This window comes from Petaurus breviceps, unplaced genomic scaffold (genome assembly GCF_028583685.1).
Source record: "Petaurus breviceps papuanus isolate PSGF00001 unplaced genomic scaffold, PetGlider_PUasm1.0 90825, whole genome shotgun sequence".
NCBI lineage: Eukaryota > Metazoa > Chordata > Mammalia > Diprotodontia > Petauridae > Petaurus > Petaurus breviceps.
Genome location: NW_027187353.1, coordinates 3,280,467 through 3,297,309, shown reverse-complemented (window position 1 = coordinate 3,297,309; position 16,843 = coordinate 3,280,467). Strand labels below are relative to the sequence as shown.

Below are 16,843 nucleotides of genomic sequence, written 5' to 3'. Positions count from 1 at the left end.
TAGGGGAAAGGGACTGGAAAGAAGAAAAGGACAGGAGAACCTTCCCTTCAGAACTTCTTAACTGTAGAATCAGAGCCGGAAGGAACCCTTGGATTCATCTAAGTAACACAGGAGACAGAGTCAGACTTCACATCAGGAAGATCCGAGTGTAAATCCAGCATCAGCTATGCCATGTGACCCGGGCAAGTCATTAACTCTTCCTCAGCCAGCCTCAGTCTCACACAAGTCCTTGGTTCTGACAAATAGTTCAACATCAGAAACTGACAGCATTTTATCCATGGAAATGACAGTAAAGAAGCATTAACTTCTTTGCCACTGCACCCCAAGGAGCAGGGGACCGCTCTATCCCATCTGCAGCTCAAGCCTTCCATAAGCATTGTCTTCTCCATCACAACATGAGTTCCTTGAGAGCAGGGACTTCCTACCTTCATTCATCCATCTGCAAAATGGGGGTAACAGTAGAGCCTAAGTCGAAGTCATTGTGAGGGTCATAGGATTGCAGATTTGGAGCTGGAAAGGGCCTCAGAGGCCACTGAGTTCTGCCCCCTCATTTAACAGGTGAGGAAACTTAGGCCCAGAGAAGGGGCCTTTTTTTCCCCCTTGAACTTTAATATTTTATTTTTTCCCAATTACATATAAAAACAATTTTTAACCTTTTTTTTTAAACAATTTTGAGTTCCAAATCCTTTCCCTTCCCTCTCCCACCTCAAGAAGGCAAGCAATTTGATAAAGGTTATACATGTGCAATCATGCAAAACACATATTCATATTAGTCATTTTGTGAAAGAAAACAGACAAAAAAAAGAAAAAGAAAGTAAAGTAACAGTATGCTTCAATCTATCTTCTGCCTCCATGATGAGCATTTTTCATCATGAGTCCTTTGGAACTGTCTTGGATCATCATATTACAGAATAGCTAAGTCATTCACAGTTGGTCATTGTACAGTGTTGCTGTTACTGTGTACACTCCTCTGGTTCTGCTCACTTCACTTTGCATCAGTTCATTTAAGACTTCCCAGGTTTTTCTGAAAATGTCCTGCTCATCATTTCTTATAGCACAGTAGCATTCCGTCACAACTGTTCAGCCATTCCCCAGTTGATGGGCATCCCTTCAACTTCCACTTCTTTGTCACCACAAAAAGCTGCTATATTTTTGTACATATAGGTCCTTTTCCTTTGATCTCTTTGGGGTGCAGACCTAGTAGTGATATTGCTGGGTTAAAGGACATGTATGGCTATAGTTCCAAATTGGTTACTAGAATCGCTGCATCAGTTCACAACTCCACCAACTGTGCACTAGTGTCCGAATTTTGCTGTGTCCCCTCCAACATTTGTCATTTTCCTTTTCTGTCATATTAGTCAATCCAGCAGATATGAGGTAGTACCCCAGGATTGATTTACGTTTACATTTCGCTAATCAATAGTGATTTTGAGCATTTTTTCACGTTGACAATAAATAGTTTTGGTTAAATTACTTTTTCCAAGGTCACACAAGTGGTAAGAGACAGTATGAGGATTTGAACTCAGGCCCTCTGATTCCAAAGTCAGTGCTCTCTTTGCTGTACCATGATCAGATCAATCAAGGTCATATCTGTAAAGTGCAATGAGGTGCTGTCATAGTTCCCAGAATGTTAGCCTGGAGTCAGGAAGACATGAGTTCAAACACAGCCTCAGACAGTAGCTATGTAACCCTGGGCAGGTCAGTTAACCCATTTGACAGTTTCCTCCACTGTAAAATGCAGATAACAATCACAGCACCTGTTTTTCCGGGATTTTTGTGAGGATTAAATGAGATGACCTTTGTAGCAAACCATGGCAGTGTTCTGTGAGGTGGCAGGAGTGATGTAATTTCCTATCCAATACAGGAGTCCTCTCCACCTGACGGATTCACCTCTTTTTATGCTTCATGGGAAGGGGCCTCCATCCCTTCTCAGGGAAGCACTGCCCTGCCTGATAGCTCCTCTCTCCCTCTTACTTCTCTCCAGGGACAGACTGGGAGCAGGGAGACCAGTGAAGTGGAAAGAGGAGGTGGCCAGAGGCACAATCTTCAAGACTGGCAATTGGCTTTTTTGAAAATGGGAATATCTTGGGGCGGCTAGGTGGCTCAGTGAGTAAAGCGCCCACCCCAGAGTCGGGAGGACCTGAGTTCAATTCTGACCTCGGACACTCAACACCCACACACACAAAAAAAAACCACTAGCTGTGTAACCTTGGGCAAGTTACTTAACCCCAATTGCCCTCCAAAAGGCCAAAAAAAAAAAAAAGAAAATGGGAATATCTGCCTTGCCCACACCTGGGTCACCTCCACTGTTCTTCACTGCCCCTTAAAGCTGTGACTCTGCAGTCACATCCCCCAGTCTCTGAGGTCTTCCCAGGGTAATTCACCGGGGCCAGGGGCCGTAGACTCTCCTACAATGGCCTTAGTTATTTTAGGTAGGCAGTGCTCATTCGCCATTTTTATCCTGTCCTTTTGAGTCTGAAGTGACTGTCACTCTCCTTGGCAAAGAAAAGAGAAGCCAAATAAAGGCAGTGGCTCTTCCTTCCCCCTCCTCGGGTATTCTCGTCTCATCTGCACCAAGTGGCTCTCCTGTCCCTTCTTTAATCTTGCCCCCTCCACTCCAAGATTGCTAATACACTGGACTGTGAGCCATAAGTGGGCCCAGCTCACTCTGGACTCCTCAAGCCTGACACTTTTAAAAGAACCTTCCTGGCCTTCTGTCTTCATCTGTGAACTCTCCTGCTGCTGCCTGTTCATGCGTCTGGTGCCGTGGGCCTCCCTGGGGGTCCTTTTAGACAACTCTGGTCTTCAGAACTACTTTCTGTCCTCAGAATTTCACTTTTGAGACCTTCTTATGCCTCAGAGGGGAGCCTACACAGCCTTTTTCAGAACCCTTTAAAATCTGCTCTCCCATAGTCTAAGGGGCACCTCAGACTGTCCTAATTAGGCCTCCCTCTGCTCTACACGTCCCAAGATAGGGTGGTCACTTCTCCCCAAGATCTCTCCTTTCCTCCCCCAGGGACAGACTATTTTGTCTCTAAGGCCCTCCTCTGATTCCAACATTCCAGGATCCTAAGATTCCCTACTAAATGCCATTTTCTAGTTGTGTTCACTGCTCCCTTAATGCTTCTGTCTAGGTCTATGGGTTACAGGTCACCTTGAATCTAAAGGCCTCTGGGCAGCAGCCAAACCTGGAGAGAAGTCATAAAGGGGGCAAGAAGGCACATGCTCACAGGCATCCTGGGGAACACATTCTTTCCCAACAGAGTAGCCTGGACTCCTGACGACAGACCACAAGGCTTAAGGGAGATTACCAAGCTAGAGAGAGAGCCAAGAGAAATGGAAATGGGGCTGGCTAATGAAAATATTTATTAGGTTGATTGAAATGTGTCCACTATCTAGTATATCAGAAACCAGCTACTAGGGCCAAGGTCAATTAAAGGAAGGAAAGGACAATGGAGACAAGGGGAGGCCTCTGAGATGCAGTAGGGGTGAGATGAGCTCTCACCCCCTGGCTCTTTGGAATTCCTCAGGAAGAGCCAGAGGCTGAGAGTGGGAGAGTCTGAGTCAGGGGCACTCCATCCTCCTCAGGACTGCAACCCATCCCATTCCCTCTACCCTTCCACAGATGTTTGTACTACTGAGATGTGGCACTGCCCCAGGAGCTAGACAGGAGGGCTTGTCTGGCTTCCCTCCAAGCCCCAGCGGGACACTACTTCCCCTCGCAGCAAATGTATCAGGGCAGAGGGGTTTGGGAGCTTAATGCTTGGATGGGACCAAGATGAAAGTGGTTAAGATCGTGGTGGGGGGCTCCTACTGGTGGGAGGTCTTGGGGCCAGGAACTTCAGGGTGATGAGGCCCAAGGTGCTGGTCCTATCTCTTGATCAGGGGGTTGGGGACTGCAATACGAGGAGTAGAGAAACCACTTGGAAGGGGGAGAAGGAAAGCTTCAGGCGGGAGCTCTCTAGGGGCAAGCGCTGCCGATGGTCAGGGCGTTCCAGAAGATCACAACTAGAAGGAGAAGGGAAGGAAATGAGGCCACTTGGGGGATTTGGTCTTGGTGTGTCCCATCCTCCCAGATCAGCACACTTACATGACAGCTTCCTGTACAGGGAGTGATGTCTGGAGCCACAAGTCTACATGGCTGCCGTGTGCCTCATACAGCCTCAGTACTAGGGTATTAGGGTGGGCTCCAGCCTCTGCCTGGGGGAAGAGAGAGAAGGATGGCCAGGCTTATTCCACTCCTCAGGGACCTCAAGCTAAGAAGCAACCCCCTGAACCCCAGATACAGACTGGGAAATGGAGACTGAGTAGGATGGTGGCATAACCAAGGCTATAATCCTGACTCCAAACTCAGCTGCCTGGATGGGAGGCTGGTGAAAGGGGGAGCCAAAGTTTTCTCCTCTGGATTAAGTTCTTCCTGGCCAGACCCTTACCTCGGACCCCTGAAACAGGGGGAAACAGTGAGTGAGGGCAGCATCCACTTGCCTGTTTAACAGTCTCTAGCACCACAGCAGATGAGGAGACTGAGAAAGCGCTCCAAGGCCGGTAGAGGCCTGGTCCCGTGGGTACAACATGGAGAGGGAAGTTGAGGTTGTAGGCAGCTTGGATGACTCCAGAATCCTGGAATGGTCCTATGGAATAAGACGTGCACCCAAGAATGGCAACTATTGAAGCCTGAGGTGGGGAGGGCAGTCTGGGGAATCCCCCATCCCTCTTGGTCACTGCAGCTTTGGGCCCTGCTCAGAGGCACATTGACCCCACTGTCTGATCTTTTCCTCCTCAATCTATTTAAATTGTCTGTGTCTAGAACACTCCTTATTCCCCAAGAGCTTTCCTACTTATCCTCTCATTTTTTATTATGAGGTCAGGCAGGGCAGGTGTGGCTGCCCTTACTTTAGAGATGGAGAACCTGGGCCCTTAAGAAGACAAGAGACTTGAATGTTCACGATGATACAGCAGAGTCAAATCCAGACTTGTGCCCGTCCTAAGGACACGAACTGGGAAGGATTTGGGAAGAAAAGAGAGGGCATATGTAGTCCCTAGGCACTTACCCATGTGTGGCATTATTGCATAGGTGAAGTGATGATGACCCATGTCCGCAGTGGCATCAGGGGACTTGGGTGCCCGTAGACTATGGAGAAGGGAAGACAGAAGCTGCAGCATCACTCCCTGGAAGTGAAGAACCATCCTCCCCACTCCCTGCCTCCCACCAGAGAGGGGAGAAGGAGGCTGATCCCAACTTCTCAACTCATGGGGCCTTTCTTGCAAAGAAAGTCTAGAGAGAAAGTGAGGCTCAGAAATGGGGTAGGGGTCTGGACACCCCCCTCTTTTGGCTCCTTCCTCTCTGACTTACAGGGAGAGGCTGAGGACATTGTTCCAGACAGAGGCCCCATACTTGTTGTTGTTGAGAAGCGCCATGCCAAAGCCGTGTTCTGACAGGTCCATCCACCGATGGACCCACACCTTGGGGGTTGGGGAAGACAAACCTTCACCAGCCTTTTCCAGGCCCTAGTCACTCCTACATCCTCTTCCCCTCCCTGCCACCAGTATCCTCCTCTCCCCGGCCTCTATACCCTGCCTTCCAACCCCAGACCCTGAATTAATTCTTCCTCCAGTCTTCCACTTTCCCAACCCACCTCATATCGAGCCCAGTCCCAAGAAGTATTATAATGTGTAGGTCTCTGTATGTGCCCAAATTGGATCTCGTAGGTGGCACTGGTGGTCTGGGCCCAGACAGGGAATTCCACCTTTAAGAACTTGTGAGACTCATACCAGTCCACCTGTGGAATGACATGCAATGGTGGGAGGAGACAACTGGATCTCCTTAATTTTGTGACCCACTAGGAAAAGCCTGCTCTCCTTCCCACCACAAAGAGCTTGTGTACAGGACCCAAGCCTTGGTGCCCGATATGAGGGGCTCCCCATCCCCAGCCCAAGGATCCCCATCAGTACCTCAGTGTGGAACCGGAGGTATGGACAGGCGGCATCCAGCACAATTTCTTGTGTTAGGATGCTCCGGTTACTGAGCTGCAGGGAAAAATGGACACTGCCTCGAAGGCCACCAGGGAAGCCCACCTCAAGGGCTTGGTCCAGCTTTGTGACTGGCTTCCTGCAGGGCACAGGGGGCACAGGGGGTTAAGGAACAGTGCAAGCCCAAAATTCAGGATTCGGGGGTGGGGGGAGGGCAGCACGGCCATGACCACAGGCTAAGTGCAAGGACCAAGGTCTCAGCCGGGCCCCACCTGCAGTATGTCTTACCGGGTCTCCAGATGATAATCCATCACATCCCAGGCATCCCAGTACAAGGGAACGTCATCGAACATCACAAACTGGTTGCCAAAGACACCTCGGGGGATGGTTTCCCTGAACAGAACAGAAAGAAGGGATGTCACCACACCTCTCTAGGGTTATAAGGGGTGGGAGGGTTGTACAGAGAAGGAGAGGAAGAAAAAATTAATTTCTACAGACTCTACATTTTCCCAAGCACATCCCTTGCAATGACCTGTCCATGGTCACAGAGTATTATGTGGCCAAGCCAGGACTTACACATGGGTTTTCTAACTCCAAGGCCTGTGTTCTTTCCACAATACCCAAAACCCTAATGTCTTTTCACTATGTGACTCAAGAAGGAAGGGGCTGCCCCAAGGGCCACTGTACCCTGTTGGACAAAAACTGAAGAGACACAGAGCACACATGATGTAGATGCAAATGTAAAGTACACACGATAGTGGAGGGAGAGACCTCCATCTGGGACTGATTTCTCTGGGCAAACTCTAGCTCTCTGTCCTCCTCTCTTCTCCCCAATACTATTTTAATTTCCTATTACAATTAATAAAATTAAGAAAGCTCTGATTAGCTCCTCCTTCTCACTGGGATAAGGGGCCTAGGGAAGTGGGTGGGAAGCTGTCTTGTGACAACAAAGGTGCCGTCTCTGCCCATTTCCAGGCTGGAACCCCATGGCACAGTCAGTCACCCCAGAGGAAGGGAAATGGAGAGTCAAAGGTACCTGTCTGAGGAAACCAAAACCAAAGAGTTTAAATGGCCCATGGAGTCCAGGTGTGCCCGGATAATGCCATTCTCCAGTATCACGGAGCCGTCAGCCTGTGCAGATGGGAAGGGCAAGGGAGAAAAGAGAAGTGAGGATGTTGTAGGGGCATAAAAATCATGGGGACTGAAGGAGAAATGTGGGGAGAAATCTGAGGAAAGCCCACATCCAGGGGAAGCTGGCACAGAAGCATGATCCTGGAACCAGAAGGCTCTCTGTAGTAAAAGCAGTGGGTCAAGTCTGTGACCGCTATCAGGGAAGAAGCAACAAGGGAAAGTGCTCTTCTCCACCTTCGTTCTGACCAGACTCTAAACTCATAATCCTACGATCCCTTGACTTGACCGTCCCCTCATTGAGTCTGTGACAGAACAGGAGAGCCAAGAGTGTGACATGCACCAGAGTAGGACAAATGAGGTTAAGTTTCCAAGAATTCGGCAAAAGAATAGGCCTGATATTTTGTAGGGCAAGTTGACCCAAAAGGCACGTAAAGTTCTTCAGAGTCAAATCCTGAAAACACCAGCAAAAATTGTTCCATTAAAGAGGGAAAAAAGGTAGCTCCCTCAAAAAGACCAATGTGGCTACGTGGGGAACTCATCAACCAACACAGGCTTTCAAAAGCCCCCTAGGGAAGAAGGGCAAGACGCTGAGGAAGTGTGAGAGCAGCAGGAGGCACCGTGGGATTCTATCCCGAGGGAGAAAGGCCAGAAGCAGCTGATGCTGGTGACAAAGGCCAAGGATGATACGAAGGGTCTTTTAGAAGATCTGTGTGTGGAGGGAAAGGAGCATGAGAGAAGGAGCAGGCCTGAGCCTGCAGGGGACAGCATCTTGGTAATGGATGGTCATGACACGGAAGGACTAGTTGACTCTTAGGTTACTCTAGGGGTTTTTTTTTTCTTTCAAGGAAAATGATCTTTAGATTAGAAAGACTAGAACGAGGGGCGGGCAGGTGGCTCAGCGAGTAAGAGCACCGGCTCCAGTGTTGGGATCGAATCCCAGGCTCAGAGACTCAGCACCACACCCAGAAATAACTGGCTGTGTAACCTTGATCAAGTTACTTAACCCTGATTGCTAAAAGAAAAAAAAAAGAAAAGACTAGAACGAAAGTGGTTAACAGAGAAGGGAAGCCCACTACAAGCAAGAAAGGAGTCAGACAGCTTCTAGCTTCCCTCACTGAGTTCAGGTCACAACCTCAGATGAATGACATTCTGGGGTAAAGAAAAAACTGGCAAAGGCAATTACTGAGCCACCATCAGTGATCTCTGAAAGTCTGCAAAGAATGTGAAATGATGCTACAGGACTGGAGAAGGGCAAATGTCACCGAAAATTAAAAAAAAAACAAAAGTAAAAGGGAGAAGGTGAAAAAGGGCAGTGAGTCTGATTTCTAATCCTCACAAAATCTAAGGCTTCACTGAGTTCCATTCCTTTTACAAGATTTACAGGATCACAGATCCAGTGCTCTGGGGAAGCAGAAGCAAGTTAGTCCATCCCCTCACTTTACAGACGAGGAAACTGAGGCACAGCTAGATGGTGACCTGTCCAAGGTTACACAAGTAGTGAGCATCAGAGAGGATTGGAACCCAGGTCCTCAGTGTTCTCTCCACTGTACCATGTAGCATAGAGCCGGATAAAGTTTCTCAAGCTATGCCTGTGGATCAAATGGATAGATGTAGGCTAGAAGACAATATAGTTGGGTGGGTTTGGAACAGACTGAATGATCAGCTCCAAAGGGCAGCTGATCAGGATAGCTCAAGGTCAACTCAGTAGAATACAAGCTCCTTGGGGGCAAGTTCTGTTTGCCAGTATCCATGGTGCTCAGCATGGAGCCCTGCACACAGGAGGTAAGAAAACCTGTTTGGTCGAGCTCAATCTGTGACTCTCCTGATCAGCATTTCCTTTCAATTTCCCCATTGCACCCTTGGCTGTCATTCAAGGCTCTCCATAGTCTGCGCCCGTCTACTTTCCAGTCTAACAGCCTACTCCAGGCCTGGCCCCTACCCCGGGGGCTATGCCCAGCAGTCCCTCCCTCCTGGACTAGCCAGTGCTCTATCCCTCCTCAAACTAGCCTGTATTGTACTTAAATATGTATACATGTTACCTCCTCACTGGTGGACAGGAACTTTTTGTTTCTGCACATAATAAATGTTTGTTAAAGTCAACTTAGAGGAAAATCTCTAGTGAAGTCCCTAGGGACGTGCCCATGTTCCTGTACTGATTTGGATCAGGGATAGAGGATAGACCACGGTATCCAGATCCAGAAAGATCCAAAAGGTCTGGCTGCCCAAGAGGCCCCTTGATGACAGTCTATGCTCCTGACTCCCACTTCCCCCCATTCTCACCTGCAGTTCCAGGGGATCACTCACCTCCTGCACCACTCTGACAGCATGAGGCGGCAGGGAAGGAGCTGGGGCTTGGGTGTAACCCATACTAGGCACCGTCACCAGGACTGGACTCGGGGAGAGAATGGAAAATAGTTAGTACTTCTAGAGACCTTTCTCTGCTCATCACTGTCCTCACCTCTAATTTAGGGCCAGGACCCCCCAAGCTGGGGCTGAATTTGGGGGCCAGGTGGGACAGGATGACTACTGGTAAGGGAGAAGGATTTCTCTGCTCGCTCCATGTGCAGACTTGGGGGCTCTTTGGTGTCATTCACTCCCCTCAGGAATTCCTTGAAGTTGTGTCCCTTCCACAGAGGCTCCCCAGGGTAGAGCCCACAGGCCCAGCCCAGAGCCTACTGACAGGAGAGCTCCACTCTGGTTCCTGGCTGCCTTTTCTGCTGACACTCTGAAGGAGCCTCTTGTCCCCTTCTGTGCTCGCTGCTCCCCCCCCACCCCTTCCCCCTTACCTCCAGGCAGGAACTTGTTTACCATCTAAACCCAAGCGTTCTTAGTGGTCCCTTTCACCCCTAGCTTGAGGACACAAGGACTCTTCCCTCCCACAACAGGTACCCAGGTTTTCAGCGCCATTGGCCGCGGGCAGGGCCACCACCTCCGTGCGCTCCCAGGAAAGGGTATTGAAGATGAGGAAGTTGCGTGGTGGGCTCAGATCTCGAGGGCCTGGCTCTCCTCCACATAGAGACCAAATAGCAGCTTTCAGAAGGCGGGAGCCACTACTTTGAATCTCTACAGAGAAAGGAAGCAGAGAACGCCACCTGCGTCATGTCTGGCAAATGGCAGGCAATGGACCAGGAAGGCCTGCAAGGAGTCTGGGGGCTCAGTCCCACAGCACCTTTTTAGGAAGCCCAGCCCCCACTGGTCTTTCCTCTGTCTTGTCTGCTACCACCCCTACCATTTCATCATAGAAAAGCTGCTGTGCCCACAGGGTAAAGAAAAAACTAGCAAAGGTAATTACTGAGCCACTGACAGTGATCTCTGAAAGTCTGCAAAGAATGTGAAGTGATGCTACAGGACTGGAGAAGGGCAAATGTGACCAAAAATATTAAAAAAAAAACAAACAAAAGTAAAAGGGAGAAGGTGAAAAAGGGCAATGAGTCTGATTTCTAATCCTCACAAAATGTAAGTCTTCAGGGGCAGCTAGGTGGTGCAGTGAGTAAAGCACTGGCCCCAGAATCAGGAGGATCTGGGTTTGAATCTGGCCTCAGACACCACACGCGCACGCACATGCGCGCGCACACACACACACACACACACACACACACACACACACACACCTACCTGTGTAACCTTGGGCAAGTTACTTACCCCAATTGCCCTCCAAAAGGCAAAAAAAAAAAAATCTAAGGCTTCACTGAGTTCCGTTCCTTTTACAGGATCACAGATCCAGTGCTTTGGGGAAGCAGAAGCAAGTTAGCCCATCCCCTCACTTTACAGATGAGGAAACTGAGGCACAGCTAGATGGTGACCTGTCCAAGGTTACACAAGTAGTGAGCATCAGAGAGGATTGGAACCCAGGTCCTCAAACTAATTAGAGTCGGTGTTCTCTCCACTCTCCCAGAGCCCTCAGCCTACTTTTCACCAACTTCTCCAGACTTAAGCCCCAGCACCTCTTGGATGGAATGCTTGGCTTTGGCCAGAGACCCTCAGGCCCTTCTAAAAGCACCTTGATCCTCCATTCTCTTGGACTCTGCTCACATTTCCCCCTCTGAATCACGGGTTCTTCACCTTGGGTCCATGAACCTGTTTTTAAACATTTTGCTAAATCCTTTGTAATCCTATGTCTTTTTTTTAAAAATCAAAAACACGATTCTGAGAAGGGGTCCACAGTCTTCACCAGGTCCAAGACACAAAAAACTGCAACTGGACTGACCTTCCTTCCCTTCTCCTTATATGCAAATCCTGCCCTTTTTCAAGGGCCAGCCCAGGCCTTGCCTCCTCCTGACCACTTGAACCGAGACCGATGTCACGATATCATCCTCCTCTGATCTCCTACAGCCTGTCTTCTCTCCTAAATTAGCCAGGGATAGCTGAGGCCAGTACCTGCAGCTTCTCTTCCTACTTTACCTCCACCAAGGCTAGGCACTTGATATGTGCTGAATTAAGGACAGCTGGTCCAGCCCCCAATTCCAGGTGGGCTAGTACCTAAGTCATTCCACCCACATCAAGATTTTTCCTGTCCTTCACAAGCTCTAGAGAGCTCTTCCTCTCCTAATCTGTTTTCTTTTTCTACACTTAGTACTCTGACAATTTCACAGGTGAAAGCAGACAAATTATTATGACCTTTGAGTCTCTCCTTGCCCTGAAATAACAGGCCTGCCCAAGAAGAATGGAGTATCCCAAATCGCAGGATCTGGTCCAGCTGTCTCACTTTATAAGTGAGGAAATAAGGTCCCAGAGGGAGGGAGGCTCTGGCCTAAGGTCTCAAAGCAAATAAGAGGAAGAGTCATTTCTGATGTCAGAGGTGCTTCCCACTTGGAAGGCCTCACACCAGCCCTAAGAGGTGGCCAGGGCTGGACGCTGTTCTCTCTGCCTCCTGTGTCTCCCCTCTCCAATCCATTCTGCATCCCAATTCCATACTCATCTTCCTAATGTATTAGGAATTACCTCTAGATAACAGTTGGGGAAATCGGGGCTAGAAGTGGGAAAGCCAGGAGGCTCTCAGGCAGGGAGATGGATGTGCTCAGCTGTCAGGGCCTCTCCCCTCTCTCACCTCTGTAGTACTTCATGGCATCATCCACCACCTGCTGGATACAGCTTCCCGGAAGCACATCATGGAACTGGTTTAGGAGCAAAAGCCTGTGGACATTAAAAAAAGGAGGACAGTCCTTCTCGAGAGCAGGATAGCAGAAGCCATACCAGTCAGATGAGGTTGATAAAACATTGTACGGGAATATGGTGGTTCTCAAATGATATCTTATGGAGAGTTAAAAGAAAGGGGAATACACGATGTTAGGGGAGCAAGAGGGGCCCACAGGCAGAGTGCATTAGGATCCTGGCCTCACCTAGGGAAAGGCACAAAAGGGAGGCCATTTTACCTCCAGAGGTGCTGTAATTCAGCAGAAGGATACTGATAAGTTCCATTGCGTGCCAAGGCTAGGCTGCTCAAGAGTTCCACATCGTGCAGGATCTGTTCACAGTCTCGGTTCTTCTTCTTGATCTGAATGCAGGAGTAGAGTGAGGTAGGGCAAAGTGAGTCAGAAGGCCAAGGAAACGTCCGGGGGTTGTGACCTAGCCCTGGGCTGCAGTCTCTGGTCCCTGTCCCTCCTAGCATCCTGGACCCTCTTACACTTGTACCCTATGTTACCCCAGACCTGAATTCTCATCTCCCACCTGGTTGGGTTCTCTCTGCCTCTAGTCTGTCCTCACACCAATCAATTCTGCATACCAACTCCACATTCATCTTCCTAGGGCATATTACATTGCTGAAAAACCTTCAAGGCTTCAGCACTCACACAAGATCAAATCTGAACTCCTTAGCAGCTAAATGTAGTTACACAGACCTCTGCAGTCTTATCTCCCAGACTTCAACTCCATAATTCTATGATATACATCCATCCTTTCCCCTTAAGTCTTATTCTGATGTCTCCCTGTGACCTGGACATGATGTGACAGTTTTAAGCTTGGAAAGGCTCACCATCAGAAGGCTCAGACCTCAGAAAATGAATGGGTTTTGGTCACAACAAATCATGAAGACTATTTACTAAGAAAGAAGGAATATAGACATTAATTACATCACAAGCCTTCTGAAGTATCAGAGGAACAAGACTTATATACCTTGCCTTTGCCTTGTCCTTGACACGTGGCCTTCTCTCACATTCCCCTGCATACACCATGTTCATTTCACAAGCTGGCCCCTTCCTATCTTTCCAATCTTCTGACAATCTACTCTTCTTCATGAACTCTATGATCCAGTCTCACTGACCCACTAGCTGTTCCTTGAACACAATCCTCACTCTCAAAGGATCACAGAGTTGGAGCTGAAAAGGATGTGGGAGTCCACAGGAGGAAAGTGGGACCTAGAGAAGTTCAGCCAACAGGGGCAGACAGCAGGGAGGCATCAGAGGCAGGACCTGAGGTCAGCTGTCCATGTGCTAGGCCAGCTTGCCTCTCACCACCGCTGTACTGGCTCTTCCCCAAGACTAGAAAACATGTCCCTCTCAACCTGCACCTCTTAACTCCCCCTCAGTCCTGCCTTCCTTCCACAGGAGGCCTCTTCTGGTCCTCCCAGATCGCCTTCCATTCCATCTCCTCTCTAAGTCATCTCGTAGGTTCTGATTTAGACATGCTGCCCCCTCATTACACTGCAAGCTCCTTGAGGGCAGGAGTTGGTTTTTGCCTTCTCTTTGAATCCTCACTGTTTAGTACAGTGCCTGGCACATACTCAGCTCTTAATAGATGCTTGCTGACCATCTGAGTGATTTCTGCCTCTGCACCTTTCCTAAAGTCCCTCACCCACCTGGAATGTCCTTTGTGCTCACCTTCTCCCTTTTCAGTGCCCAAATGAAGTCTCACTTCCTCCAGGAAGTCTCACAGGATCATCCCTTTGAGATCACAATGATTTCATCTCCTCTCAATTTCTACATATTTGAAGTCTAACAACAAAGTCTAAAGCTTGATTCTACACTGTCTGTCCCTCTTGTCTCCCCAACCAGACTGTGAGCTCCCTAAGGACAGAGAAACAGGTTGAATGAAGGAAGGATTCCTCTCTAAATTCCCCCACCTTTTGCTAGAAATTACTTACTTGGGCATGGGTAGTATAGGTGCCATTGTGAAGTTCCAGGAACAACTCCCCTACCCAAGTGCAAAGCTGCCCTGTGTCCCTCTCCAGTAATGAGAAAAATCGTTCTGGGGTAGAGAAATACACCCTATGGAAAGAGAACAAAATGGAGGGCTGTGAGAGAAGCAAGTGCCTGGGCCCCAGAAGCTTCAAGAAGCCTCTAACTGGAAGGGATCTGAAAGGGATCATCTTGTCTAGGGCCCTCCCACTAGGCAAGAACAAGTATGTGTCCCATTTCTGAGGGGCTCTCGCTCCATCCACCCCAGACAAGTAAAAGTCTAGAATCTCTTCTTCACCAAAGTGCAATTCTAGCAATAATGCTTTTGGAACAACAGTTTTTTCCCTTTGGTTGGGTTCTCAGCCTTTTTCCTTAAAGCCAAGATATGGTCTGCTCTATTTGATTCCTCTGTCAGGATTCTAAGAGGAAAAGCCTTTCATGAGAGTGCCAAGTGGAAAGGGGAGAGAAGGGTAGGGAACAGGCTCTCTGACCTGGGCAGTCCATCTGTATCCTTCATTCGTTCCAGCCGGTCTAGCATGGCCTGGGTGGGGCCACCACCACCATCTCCAAACCCAAAGAGGAAGGCACTGTGGTTCACCCTCCCCTTGTCTTTGTTGTTGTTCATGGTTTTCAGCACCTGGAGAAAGTTATCACATCCAAGCCTAGCCCAGGGACAGAGATACCCTGAAAAGCCAGTCCATTATCCCCTTTTCCCACCCAAACATAAAGCGAACCAGGAGGTCCTCCTTGTTCCCTATATCCATATTCCCAGGCTCACCTCTTCTACACGGCCTTCCATCCCATAAGAATCACCAGGAGGAAAGTGGGCCAATACCCGGGAACCATCAATTCCTTTCCAGAAGAAGGTATGATGCTGTCAGGATAGAATAAGGAAACAAACAGGGAGAGGTAAATAAGTGCAGGGAACATATAGGGTGGGTGAAAGAGAGGCCCTGTGGGTTCTGGCCCCAGTGTGAATGGGTAAGAACTCTTAAGGCACGGCAAGGAGAAAGGACAGGGCCTAGGAAGCACGCAAGCATATTCAACTAGATCACAGCCATCCTCGACTAAGCCCAGCAGGGGTAATCAGTCTTAGAGGGAGGAGAAGCCCAGAGGCAGCGCAGTACAAGGACTACAAGCTGGAGTCCTGGGTCTGCCACTTTGCCTCTAAATCTGCTTCCTCTTCTGCAAATTCTGATCCTGACACCTTACCTGCCTGAAGGGGGGGGGTGGGGGTGGGGACTAGATGATTTCTTGAAGTTTCCTTTCAGCTCTAAGTTATAGTTCTGTGATGATTGAGCTGACCCTTCTATGCATCAGTAACAACAGCTTGCCAAGTTTGATCCCTGGATTCTCTGGGAGCTACTGTGCATGACCTCCCCCCACCCAACACACACACACACGTGCACACACACACACACACACACACACACATGCACACACGTGTCCTTCTCACTAACAGGGAAGGAGTTCACCAAGTTCCAGCTCAGCTTCTGAGTCAGGAAGCGCTGGATGCCACAGCCACGCATGATCTGGGGGAGTTGGGCCGAATATCCAAACGTGTCTGGAAGCCAGAACTGTGAAGAACAAGAAGAGTGTGTTAGTTTCTGTCAAGACCAGAATCAAGTCCCTTCCTCTCTCTCTCTACCCAGTAGGGTCACTGCTCTCCCACTCTTAGCGTGTCTCTGGCTTGCCAATGTGACGCAGGCTTGTTCGGGCAGCCCTGTGTCACCAAGAAAGGGGATGGGGATGGAGTGCAGGGGCAGAGGGAGGATGAATGAAGGAACACTTACCTCAGAACACACTTTCCCAAATTCCTGAAGGAAGAAGTTCTGTCCTTGAAGGAACTGTCTCACCATGGACTCTCCACTGGGAAGGTTCCCATCCTGAGTGAGCAAAAGTCACCCCACAGTCTCTGACTCTGACAGGCCATCTGCTAATAACCTCATCTACTCCTATGACTTCAGCCTCCTGCTCTCCACAGATGACTCCCTGCCCTGTCTTCTAAGCTGCGGACCCACATCTCTGGCTGGGTGTCCCCTGATAGGGTGTTCTACTTTAAACTCCACAACATAACCAGTATATGTTTGTTACCTTCCCTCCAAACCCATTCATCCTTTGGACTTTATGCCTTCTGTCTGAGCTACCCCTCCACCCAGCTAGTACCAGATCCTATCAACTTCACCTCCATGTCTCTTTTATCAGCATCTTCCTGGCTATCCTCGTTGCCATGCCCTGGCACAGGCCTCCATTATCATTTATATGGCACTGGCCTTCTAACAGGTCTTTGCCCAACTCCAACTGGCCCTTCAGGTCACTGGAGAATAACCTTTCTTATATTATAAGGCCAGTCACAGTGCTCTTCTACTCAAAAATCTGTAGTAACTCCCTATTTTCTCCTGAATAAGTTCGGCCACCTTGTTTAGTGTTCAAAGCCCTTCATAATCTAGTAGTATGCTGCCTCTGCAATGTCAGGAGTACTGTCCTAGAGCCCAAATGAACTAGCAGGTGGACTCTCAACAGTCCATGTGTCTTTCTGTGTCTGGAATGCCCTCCCTTCCCACTTAATAAATCCCCACCATTCCTTTGGAGCTTAAATGTTACTTTTTCCAGGTAGCTTTCCCTGATCC

At 49.0% G+C, this 16,843-nt stretch overlaps 1 protein-coding gene across 5 annotated transcripts in view; it reads right to left on the bottom strand.

Moving 5' to 3' along the window:
* Window positions 1–586: 586 nt before the first annotated feature.
* MAN2C1 (mannosidase alpha class 2C member 1) overlaps window positions 587–16,843 on the bottom strand; it is a 47,303-nt gene continuing 31,046 nt past the window's right edge. For all 5 annotated transcript variants that reach the window (XM_069071125.1, XM_069071123.1, XM_069071126.1 and 2 more), the window contains 18 exons: window positions 16,007–16,099; window positions 15,674–15,790; window positions 14,992–15,087; window positions 14,705–14,850; window positions 14,180–14,303; window positions 12,474–12,595; window positions 12,149–12,234; window positions 9,991–10,164; window positions 9,406–9,488; window positions 7,007–7,101; window positions 6,259–6,363; window positions 5,953–6,109; window positions 5,637–5,780; window positions 5,354–5,463; window positions 5,052–5,131; window positions 4,482–4,631; window positions 4,091–4,196; window positions 587–4,008 (listed from right to left, as the gene is read on the bottom strand). In XM_069071125.1, coding sequence (XP_068927226.1) covers window positions 3,882–4,008; window positions 4,091–4,196; window positions 4,482–4,631; window positions 5,052–5,131; window positions 5,354–5,463; window positions 5,637–5,780; window positions 5,953–6,109; window positions 6,259–6,363; window positions 7,007–7,101; window positions 9,406–9,488; window positions 9,991–10,164; window positions 12,149–12,234; window positions 12,474–12,595; window positions 14,180–14,303; window positions 14,705–14,850; window positions 14,992–15,087; window positions 15,674–15,790; window positions 16,007–16,099 — 2,115 coding nt within the window. In that variant the 3' untranslated portion in view covers window positions 587–3,881. The remainder of the gene's footprint in view (window positions 4,009–4,090; window positions 4,197–4,481; window positions 4,632–5,051; window positions 5,132–5,353; window positions 5,464–5,636; window positions 5,781–5,952; window positions 6,110–6,258; window positions 6,364–7,006; window positions 7,102–9,405; window positions 9,489–9,990; window positions 10,165–12,148; window positions 12,235–12,473; window positions 12,596–14,179; window positions 14,304–14,704; window positions 14,851–14,991; window positions 15,088–15,673; window positions 15,791–16,006; window positions 16,100–16,843) is intronic.